Here is a 12,143-nt window from a genome sequence, read left to right as displayed (position 1 = left end):
TAGAGAAAGGTATGCTGTCTGTTTCTCTCTATCCTCATGCCCTAGCAGAGTTCTAAGCAAATAAAGTCAGAATTTACCACAAAAAAAGCACTTCTTTCTAAAAACAGTTACTTGCAACCAAGTATCTCTACAAAGGATGGATCTAATTACTGGCTTGTCAGGAGCTACCACAGGGACTACCACAGGGGCAAGTTGCTTAAGGAGGCTTTCTCCTCAGTAAGAAAATATTCCTGAATCTTTTAACCTCTTGAGCACTTAGGTCTGGTCATAAGATTAAGTTCCTAAAAATAGATGTGCACGGAAGTCTTGTGTGGGACTGTTTTTGCAAAGGTTATACTAAATAAGTAGACCCCGATGGACTTCCAATCTTATCCATCTCGGACAGGGCCTTTGGACATGACGGAACTTTGGTAGCCATCATGTACCCTGTGGAGACTGTGACTCGGTAAAGCAGATGAACTGCTGATGATAAAGACTTACATACAGTATCACTAGCCTTGAAATTCTCTGCCGCCCGAATCCTTTACATAAGGAAGACAGAGACTTTTACTTACACCATGATTTTGAATTCCCCTGAACCTATTTAGTAGCGTCTGAAACTATACAACAGGTCTGCTTTGACAAAAAGGAGAACGAATCACCCTCTACCGCCCACAAGATTAAGGTTCATTAGTGTATCAAGTGCATCAACCAAACAATGTGGGGACAAAGAAGGGACTTGAGCCTTAGAATAACAACACTCGAGAATGCACTGGCACTTTCATAAAGGCTCCCGGCTATCTCAGCAGCAAGACGGGTGGTCTTGAAGATTAACTGCATTGTGCAGCAAAAGGGATTAATGTTATTAAAGTTTTGGGGTTTTGTTGTTTTTATTTTTCCAATAAAGCCCTAACTTTAGAGACAGGACATGCAGAGTTGTTGTTTGTCTTATGTAAGTTTAGAAAGATAATTTGACTATTCCTCCATTCAACATTACAGAGAAGAATTAATTAACATCTAAGGAACTTACAAGTCCAGAATTTTCTTCATATATAAGAATAATAATATTAATTTAAACAAAAAAATCCAAATATGTGCTTGTGTTATGTTCAAGACAATTCCTTCAATAAAAAAGCCATTAATACAATGTAACAGCGTTTTCCAAGTATCAATTTTTAAACAGAGTTTTATCACCATGACCCTGTGCCTGCCATTCTGACTACCAACCATGCACTTGTTTCTGACTACCTACCATATACTTGTTTCTACTCTTATTTGTCTTTTGGATTCTAACATACATGGATCTTGTTTACTGGGGCCTGTTCTGAACCCTAAAGTAGAAGCCATCAACTGATTTCTCATTTTCTTCCTTAGTTGATAGTGCTTACATTCATTTTCAACTTTGAATTGTATGTAATACCTAATTTCCACGCTAAGAATACCAAAACTATTTGCTTTTGTTCCTACAGTTGTATGTATGGACCAGAACCAACGCCAACACACAGGAGTTCAGTTCATACAAATGCCTGAAATGTGGAAGAACAGATGACTAAATGAAGCAGATACGAAGGAATTGCAGAGATCTTAAGTGTGCACTCACCTCATTAAACACAGGATACATGACTGCATAGAGAGGCATAGAAACCATGGAAGTGGTCTCAGCTTCATTCTTCATCTCTTCCATTGTCATCCTCATTCAAAAGCCAACTACAGTAGAAAAAGCAATGCTAAAATGCAGAAGAATCTTCATTCACTGCAGAATTTCTTCCCTTTTCTATGTATGTACGATAAAGAATAGTACACAAAGAAGAACAGCAATCTAAAAGGGAAAGGAAAAAAGTAATTTATATTAAAGGAAACAAAATTCTAGAAATGCGCCCCTTAAAATTAAGAGTTGCTGGCTATCACACCCAGAAGCTGATTTGTTAAAACATTTTCCATGTGAAAGCCGCCCCAGTCAACAAGATATTCGCTCTTCTTTAGAGACCCAAGATTTACAGAGACCTCTTGGAGTCAAACTAAAGAGCACCTTTCTATCCCTACAGGAGCCGTCTAGACGTTGCTCATTCACTGAACAAATCCTACAGCCCCATAGTTTTGTACCTAGAGGTACAAGATTTAATACTTATTATTAAAAAGGTCTATACAATATTCTTCTGAACTCAACTGTCTGACAAAGTGCTAGAGTACTGCTTCAAATGCTCCAATCCCTGCTAAATCTAAGTGGTTAGTGCTCTACTGTACTCTGCAGTGAAGGGGTTCAGCATCTGCTAATAGCTGAGTCCTGTTTTGCTAATTTTTAAAAATGCAAAAAACAAACAAACAAAAAATCATTTCTTTTACTGAGCTAAACTTTGTTCCCCAATTTTACAGAACACCACCAAAACCAGTTTCTAAACTTTACAGAGCAAGAGAAAATCACTAACCTAACATATTAAGGTAGATTTATGAGGACGGCTTTGGCTCTAAACAACGTGAGAAGAGCAGAACTATAGGCAGGGAAAACGTACCACATATAATATGTCAATGCAAGAGAATAAATTGTCCCAGTGCTAAGCAAGCAGAAGTAGGTAAATACCAATGGCAGTCCTCCTGTTCCTACCTAACTACTTAATAAGCTTCTAGGTGATCTGCCTTTATGGTTGTACATACACCTAATCCCAGCATTTTGGAGAGAAAGGAGTGTTTTTGAGTTAGAGGTTCATTTGTGCTTCAGAGCTAGTTTCACTCAATAAAACAAAATAATCAATCACACAAAACAAACTTGGAACCAAGGAGGCAGATAAGCAATAATAGTGAAAATAAAAACTATAGAATTAAAACAAAGAATAGGTTAAACAGTAAGAATTCATGGCCCTAATGATAAAACATGAGAAACAGCAAAATAGGCCCAGAGACAGGCCTCGAAGAACAATTGAATTTGGTAATAGGAGGATCACTTTTTAAATATTTTACTATTTTACCTACTGGCATAGTAGGTAATACACATCAGCTGATAAAAAAAAATCTTTCTATTGCCTATCCCCCTTTAAATGTAAACAAACATTTATAAACAATATTTGGGAATTTGGGCTTTGGTATGGGTCTGGTCTATTGACAGAAATTTAAGGTCAATCTTATTACATTTATTTTTCTGCTCTTGATTAAGGTATTGTGTTTGTGCAGCTCATTTAAAAGTTATATAACTAAGAAATACAGGTTAATAAACAATCGTCTATAATAGTTAAGTTTATAATCAAGTTAGTTAGGTTTTCTAGATATATAGATATATATTTCAGTTAGATAGGTATTCTTCAAAACTTTCAGAGACCTTCAAAATATGGCATTTAAAATGTTTTAAACACTTAGGACTTTTCATGGCAATGAGACACAACTGCTCCTGGCAGCACCAATCTATTTCAAGAGGATGATGGGCATTGAAGAGGCTCCATATGGAGTTTGTTGGACATTTGGGCAAGAAACTGCTCTTGCCTGGACTGCTTGATATTATGCTGTGTGAACTGGACATGCAGGACCCACGGAGCGATAACTGCCTAAGGAAGGTGAGACAATGCTTTGGGGTTCCTGCCTCATGAAAGAGTCTGCTTGACATTCTGCAGGACTTCAAAGAAATTGACTAACAAACTGCCAATATAGGTGGAATTGTCTTTGAAATTTCCTGCTTCATGGAAACCTCGGTCAGATACTATGGGCCTGTAGGCTGAAGATGGGTGCCCGCAACGTTACAGAAAAACTTTGGGTGACTGTCTAGGTAGTAAGATGTCTCTGTCAATTCTAGAATTTTGGAAGTTGCTTACAACACACTTCCTGTTTACTTAGGCAATATCGTATCTTTCTGGAGTCTTTGATGGAGTTGAAGATAGTTATAGTTTTCCTTAGTTATGATAAAAGATAAAGTAGATATAAATATTGTAACTATAATTCTTGCTTGATACCTGTTTTGTTACATGCAATTTTACTATGTTAAAATTAAAACTTTGCTATAGCAGGAGGGAACCTTGCCAGTAAGCCACACCCATGTGGTGATATACAGATTAATAGAAATGGGTTAAATTAAGATGTAAGAGCTAGCCAATAAGAAACAAGAGCTAATAGGTCAAGTAGTGATTTAATTTAAAAAAAAAAAAAAAACAAGAACAGGACTTTGGGAGCTCAGTCCAGTGCTCCCCGACGGAGGTCTCTGCCTCTGTTTACATTATTTGCTGGATGAAGGTTGTATGGTGATATTTAAAAATATTCATCAGTCTGACTATAGGGCAAGTCAAGATCAGGCACCTTCCCCTCTATTATTTAGGGTCTTAGCTGGGGTCATCCTTGTAGATTCCTGGGAATTTCTCTAGAGCCAGGTTTTTTGCTAACCCTATAATGACTCCCTCAATCAAGATATCTCTTTCCTTGCTCTCATCTCTGTTCTTCCTCCTTGACTACACCATTTCCTCAAGTTCTCCTCACTCCTCCCCTACTCCTCTCCTCTTCCCCTTCCACCCTCCCTTCTTCCCCCACTCCCATACTCCCAATTTTGTCAGGTGATCTTGTCTATTTCCACTTTCCAGGTGGATCTATATATGTTTTTCTTAGGATTCCTAAAATCCAGATGAAGAGTGGGAGGAAAGAGAATATGAACAAAGGGGTCAAGACCATGACGGGTACAGCCACTGAAACAGTCTACCTGAGCTAATGGGAGCTCACCAACTCCAGTCAGACTGGAAAGGAACAAGCATAGGACCAAACGAGTCCCTCTGAATGTGGTTGACAGTTGCATGATGGGGCAGACTAAGGGGCCACTGACAGTGGCCCCAGGATTTATCTCTACTGCATGTACTAGTTTTGGGGGAACCTATTCTCTTTGGATGATACCATGCTCAGCTTAGACATAGTAGGGAGGGCCTTGGACCTTCAACAAAGCAATGTACCTTACCCTCTCTGAGGAATGGATGGGATGGGGTGGGGTGGGAGGGTATGTGGAGGGAATGGGAGGAGGGGAGGGAGTGTGAACTTGGATTGGTATGTATAACAAAAAAGACAGTTTGTTTTATTTTAAAATATTTTTTAAAAAACAACCATTAATCTTATATGGGTTATGTCATGGGAGGAAAACAGAAAATGACCAAAGGTGAGTATCAAAAGCAACACTGGCCTGTATGCTTGTTGAAAGAGGAAAGCAGGTGACAAGATCAGACAACGAGCATTACGCGAAGACGGTGGCCGGACGTTTTTAAAGTCACAGAATAGAGACAATGACTTTGAAATTAAAAGCACTCTGCAAATAACAGCAGGGTCATTCACTATTTTGAAAGCTTAGAGTGAGGTGATCAAAAGAAAGGCTGTTTTCAAGTATTTCAGGAGGAATGAGATGACAATGGACAGAGACGGGTCAATTGGATCATTCTGACCTTACTCTTAAGAATACATGTGACTGTCACCTAAGACAGACGTGCTGACAGGTTCAGAGATCAGGGCGGATGGCTAGAAGCCTTAAGCGTACCTGCTGACATACATCTCTATGTACTAGTCAAACCGTCTACATGTACTGGTGTTGGGACTCTTCTTGATCTTGTGTTTAGCAGTTTCTCCTCTAAAACTAACATTGTACTAGTATCAGTTCTTTATCAACTTTTCAGTATTGTTACTATGAAAATGCTCCTCCAAACACTTTACAACAGAGCTGATTTTAGAATATACATTACAAACTGGACCCACTTATGGTTCAAAGCATGAGATACACATCAACGGTTCCAATAAGGCTTTTAAAATACTGAATTATTCTGCCAGCTTTAATTCAAGTTGCAATGTGCTTCTTTCCTTTCTTCCACATGCGTCTTCATTTGAAATGGTTTCATGGACAACCTATAAATATGACAAGTCAACAAAAAGTTTGCTGTATAAATAGTAAGGGCCCACTGAGCTGAGGTCTGAGGACCTTGTTTTGACAAGGTTCCTTCTCGGGACAGCTCTGAGCTTCATCCTTGCCATAGGAGATGAGCAACACACAAGGTCCTCAGTTCTGGGTGAGAAATGGTCCTGCATGGACAGAAAACTCAAGATCCTAGATTCTAAATTCCAAACCTGGAAGTGATCTCATCCACTTCCGACCTGCACAAAAATTAAAGGTCCCCAAATGCTAACTAATGTGTTTGTTAGCTTTACTGTAATTGTAACAATTTGCCAGCATAAACAATCAAAGAGGAATGATGTATTTGTCTCAGATTTGGAGCTTCAGCAGAGCAGTAATGTGGCTGGCAGACAGGAAGCAGCAAGAGGCAGTCTCCTTTCTCCACTCTAGTTGACCTGGACCCCTAGTTTATGGGACTATGCACTCCACATAAGCAGATTTGGACAGATTTTCCCCTCAAAGCACTCTGAAAATGCTCACGGATATAGTCAATGTGCTTCACTAAGGTTTGAAATGCTCCTTAATCCAATCAAGCTGACAACACAGACTAGCACAAATCATACTGATATAGATGATCACAAGTACTTCCTAATAATAACAACAAATCACAAAACCTTAGTTTAGTTAATCAAGTACTTGACATTGCCACCATGTACCTCAGTTCAATCCCCATCACCCATATAAAAAGGAAGGCAGCGGAGCAAAAGTGTATGTACTTGAAATTCCAGAGTAGGGAAAATGCAGACAGTCAGATCCTGGTGTTCACTGGCCAGTCTATCCTATCCGAACTGCCTATCCTATCCTAGCCCAATAGTGAGCAAGTCCTGCGCTAGTGAGAGACAGTCTCAAAAAGCAAGGAGGATGCTCCTTAAGTTGGCCTCATGCCTCCACACCCAAATGCAACAAATGCGCGCGCACGCGCGCGCACACACACACACACACACACACACACACACGAGGGGAGGAGGGGCGGTGTGTGCTGATACAGGTGACTCTCAGAAATGGCTTTATATTTCTTTTTATTAAGCTGCTTCAGAGGAACCATTTAGTTCAAACTGAGCTTTGTAGGTGGAATTAGTGAGCATCCATGAAATAAATAAATAAAAACAACACTAATACACACACACAAACACACTAAAAGCTGAACTATGGCAAACGATACTCAGTTTTTGTTTAGAAATAATGTTCTGATGTAGGATTCCATTACAAATGGAACCATCTTGTGCATGTTCCTCTTATTTCCCCGAGTATTCAAAATTGTACCATTAATTTCCAACATAAGAAAAACCAGCTTGAAATATCTTCCTGAGTTTAAAAGAATTATCACTTGTGTAGACTGAATAGGCATAAAATAGACTGCTGGCCACTTCCAATTCCAAACTTAGTCTTCAGGGTTCCTGCCCTGCCTGACGAACTTCAGTCTGCTCACATAAAGAGCTACAGTATCTCAGAGTTTCTTGAAACAGACTCACTTTACTTCATCTGGGACGAGAGATAATTCTAAAACTATTGCTAATTACCAGAGACAAAGGGAATGAACAAGCAGAACTTCTTGTAACTGGACGAAATAAGGTTTTTCAGAGAAAAGGATTTCTAAATAACATACACTTTCACTATTTAGCAACAAAACAAATGAAAAAAGTGTACCTTCCTCTAGCATGGTGCAGAATCCATGAGCTATATTCCAATTCCTATGTATTTCTTTCCCCCATAAGGACTTATGAGATAGCACAGAGCAATGATTGAATGAACAATCTAAGGATATAAGCAGACAACCTCTAAGTTCGGCCTTGCTAACAACTTTTCAAGTACCAAGCTTAGCTAAATAAAATCAAACACAAAAACCTGAGCTTTGGAATTTGACATCTGTCCTGCTAGGCTTCCCACTGACCACTGCTTTCACTCCCCTAATTTCCCCTTCTGGAATGGATATGGGTAGCTTCTGCCTGCTCCACCAGAGTATTTTACATGTATATGGCTCTCCTTTTTATTTTTACAGGGGCTGGCAGCTGAGTTAAACTGAGTCACTCTGGTGACTATGGAGTTGAACAGTGGAGAAATTTCAGAACAGTTGATTTTGGGACTCTCAGAGACCGACTAAATATATTTTATATCACAACGTTGACATAAAGCTTGACGCTGTCATTTGGAACTTCGAAGTCTCTCAGACTCTCATGTGATGAAGGCCTGGTTTTCCAAGGAGGTGATATTAGGAGTTGGTAGAAACTTTAAGTGGAACTGGTTCAAAGAACTTAGGTTAAAGGTGTTATAGCCTTTAATGTTTTAAAATAGACTTCTTGTTCTTTGTTCCATCTTGTGTGATCTTATTTCTACCTTGATGGGATCTGTCTCCAAGTGACCATGAACTGCAGCCAAATTGCTTATCGCAGACATTTTATTGAGAAAGAAAGTGTTTAACAGATTTCAAAATTAATATTGCCTACAAGACAACAGGGCCAGAAATGCTGTCGATGGATCTGAGAAATCAAGAACATAGTTGCCTCAAGTGTAAATGCTAATAGCAACTAACTTCCAGGTTTGAAGATAGCTTATTACTACAGATAGGACAATATATGGGGCATAGCAATTAATATTAATTATGTTCAAGTGGAGAAATGCACATTCAGTTTAGAATGAAGTTAGGCATCCTCCATTGCCAACTCTCCAGGGTATCAAGAACTCTGACCACAAAAAAGCTGGTAAATATAATGATTTTAAACCTCTAAGACAGCAGAGCACCTGTTTTCAAATAAAATCTCCCCTCTCTCCATATATGTGTGTGAAATGAAACGTTAAACTTCTTTCATTTAATAAAGCATTAAAAGCAATTAAAACTTGCTAGCCCTTCCCTCTCACAGAAGCCATGACACATCTATCTCTCCTCAAAATGCAAGTCACTACTCTACAGAGCTAGCACAGGTAACACTAACGTAATTGTTATAGACAAAGCGTAAGCGGATGACCCTAATAGTAAGGGTAAGACAGCACAGGACATCTAGAATCAAACTTTTCTGTAACTCAGTACCAGATCTCACTCTCTAGCCACTAACTTTCTTTGCTAGAGATGGTGATACATTTAAGAAAATTAACTGCTAAAGTTCTAAAACTTTAAAGATAACCATTATGGATATTAAGCCCAGTCTTCATCTTTCACAATTCAGAACCAGAACGATGATTGACAGTGTTGGCCAAATACATGAATATGCTTCCAAGGCCTACTGTATTTGGTGTTTACAAGCACTACTAGGTTACCCTACCTCACTGTTTTACCTACCTATGGCTCAATCTGCACAGAACAGAGCTGTGAACTCCCATAAAACTGCCGAGAGACACAAGTAGGCAGGAATGTACTTGAGTTAAGATCTGACTTTGTGGATTTTTACTTTGGTAACTCTGATTCACCATAAAGTCAATTATTATATGTCTAGCACACTATGTACCAATATACAAATATATAGTACACTTACATATTTGGGGGAATTACTGAACATTATAAAATTCAATGAAGTGGAAGAAGTACTTTTCTACAGGATATTCTATAGGAGATAAATGTTTGGAAGAAAGTTTAAATTTTTGCTCATACTGTTTGTTCTGTTTATTTCTTTTATACTGCTTAATTCTTTAATAACTTTCTGTTTAAACTGTTTAATTCTTTCGTAACTTCTAAACTCACTGAGAAATTAATGCACATACTGACTGGAGTTTTCACCTTACATGGTTGCTTAGATATATTAAGTATATCTAAAAAACTTAATAAACATCTAACTAAGATGGTTAGAGATGATATTTCATCAATGCTCTAGGAGCTGATGGCTTCAGGCTGAAAGGAGGTTGAGACAAACCAGATGAGAGTGTAAACTCTTGACTTGCAGGACGTGGTGAATTAGTGTCACCTTCAATTCTGCCACCTTCAGTTGCTCTACTTGCCTCATCTTCATCCTGCCTATACCCAGCACAGTGACAATCTAATGCTGATTATCACAATGTTACATCCCTTATTATACACACAATGTCACACCCATTACACCACCCACTCCCAAAACCTTTCTCTCTCATTTCTCAAAAGAGAGTTAAAAATTACTTTGACTATCAAAATTCATGTCACCCACAGGAAATTACTCTCAGTTTGGGGTACAAAAAGAAATTGGTCATCAAATGAACTTTAAGAATATTTAAAGCCATGGTGTAAAACTACTTTTATTTTCAGGGCTGGAGAGATGGCTCAGTGGTTAAGAGCACTGGCTGCTCTTCTGAAGGACCCTGGGTTCAATTCCCAGCACTCACGTGGTAGTTCACAACTATCTATAACTACAATCCCAGGGGATCCAACTTCTTCTGGCCTTCTGTGGGCACTGTACACATGTGGCACAGGGATACACACAGGCAAAACACCCATGCACATAAACATAAATAAAAAACTTCACACACAAAAAACAATAAGCTACTTTCATTTTCTTAAATGGACACAGGACGGTTTAATAAAGGAAGCTGTGTAATAGAAGCAGATAGGGGAGCACAGGAAAACCAAAATATGATCAGGGACCAGGGACAACATATTACAGATAAAAATCTAGAGTGATCCAAAGTAGAGAATTCGAATCTGAGATCAGCGGGCTGATGGGGCATGGGAATAAGGAAAATAGCAAATGGTCTCTTAGGTATCTGAAAATCACTGGTTTAGGGAATAAAACAAATTTCTTATTGTGATCTGACTAAACAGAACTCAAATATGGACAAAATTAAATAATCAGCCCTCTTGATCATGCGACACTTTTGGTCATGAAGTTCACAGTGTAGGAAGCTCATACATAATGTGCCTAGCTAAACAGTCACTTATTATTTAATTGACGAACATGACGGTTTTCCTTTTTACCAGCATTTGTGATCTCTCCTTTTAATTTCGCCAACATAAAACTAAGATTTAAAAGTTCTTAGAAATTCAAGTAAACAGCTCACAGAATGTTTCTGTTCTCTAAACAAGACCACCCTGGACCATGTCTACTAACTCCTTTGTCTTAGCAGCCCACTCTTTCATTTAATAACCCCCAAATAGGTAAGGGTTTCTACAATAATCAGAAGTCATTTTTCCTTATTTGATGCTCTTACACCAAAACAAGGCACTCTAAACGCTGATAGAATCTGCAACACCAAATGACAATTTGCCCTAGGTTCTCTTGTTCAACACTAGGTGTTAATGAGGGCAAGGGTCTCTCCTGATGACACCATTAAACTTTACTTCTTACTCCTCACTGACCTCAAATACCAACATCTTAGCTGCAAAAAGAGGGTAATAGGATGGCTACCTATGGGTATTTAGAGTCTCTGCTGTAACCTCCATTTCGTAAAACTGTTTGTAAGAACACCCACCTACATTGAGGTAGAACCTCAAAATTTCAATACTATAAAACTGTTCATTTTAACATGGATAAAGGCATCCCTCAAAGCATGTGTATTTCTGAATAAAGAGGTCACAGTATTATTCAAAATCTTTTGGAATTAAATTAAGAAAGCCTTGCAATAAAGTGCCACAGAGAGCCACTGCTGCCTAGAGGCCAGGTCTGACTCATTTAACATTTTCAAGTACCTTTTGTAGTACAACCTTACATAAGTATGAGAAGGCAGTAAGAGTGTAACATCTGAGGGTTTTGTCATCCCTTCAATCCAATCTCAGCTCAATTCCAGGTCATCCTGAATTAAGGCAGGATGGCTGAATAAGACAAAAAGAGCCATTTCAATGCATGAAGACCGATGGTAAGTTAGAGAAACCAGATTTTGTCCCTCCATATCAGGTATGGCTCCTAACAACCAAACAGATGCATATGAAATGCTGTCTAAGTATTAAAATGTCTAAGTAACAAAGATATGATCTTTACATCTCCTTTCCTCTCTATCTACCGAAGTCTAAACTCCCTAAGAGAACGTATGTATTATTCTGATTTCCTAGTACATGTCACGGAACTCCGTATGGTCTCCGTCAGCAGCAGGGCTAGCTGAAGATGCACTGAAGCCAATCAAGCCCTTGATAATGAACAGACTGCGGTGGAGAGCCAGCGAGAAACAGTGACGGAAAGGAGCACTCCTGCATCTTTAAGACGTGTCCACTCTACGAAGACCAGTGGTAATAATTATTCATACACACAAGTCCCAGACTGAGATAAGAAAATGAGCCATGCCACTGACAAACAGCCACAGAGTCTCAGTCTCAGCAGCTCTCAGAACTGATTTTGAGTGATGAATTATGAACTATAACACCAGAAAAAAATATATTTTC

At 38.8% G+C, this 12,143-nt stretch overlaps 1 protein-coding gene across 2 annotated transcripts in view; it reads right to left on the bottom strand.

Annotated features, from left to right (window-relative positions):
• Positions 1–12,143, bottom strand: part of Pdcd10 (programmed cell death 10) — a 39,504-nt gene that overhangs the window by 21,985 nt on the left and 5,376 nt on the right. For both annotated transcript variants that reach the window (XM_048424853.2, XM_085682501.2), the window contains exon 2: positions 1,580–1,798. In XM_048424853.2, coding sequence (XP_048280810.1) covers positions 1,580–1,675 — 96 coding nt within the window. In that variant the 5' untranslated portion in view covers positions 1,676–1,798. The remainder of the gene's footprint in view (positions 1–1,579; positions 1,799–12,143) is intronic.

Source organism: Myodes glareolus, chromosome 20 (assembly GCF_982192425.1).
Source record: "Myodes glareolus chromosome 20, mMyoGla1.1, whole genome shotgun sequence".
In the NCBI taxonomy this organism is placed as follows: domain Eukaryota; kingdom Metazoa; phylum Chordata; class Mammalia; order Rodentia; family Cricetidae; genus Myodes; species Myodes glareolus.
This window is presented reverse-complemented; position numbering and strand designations above follow the sequence as displayed.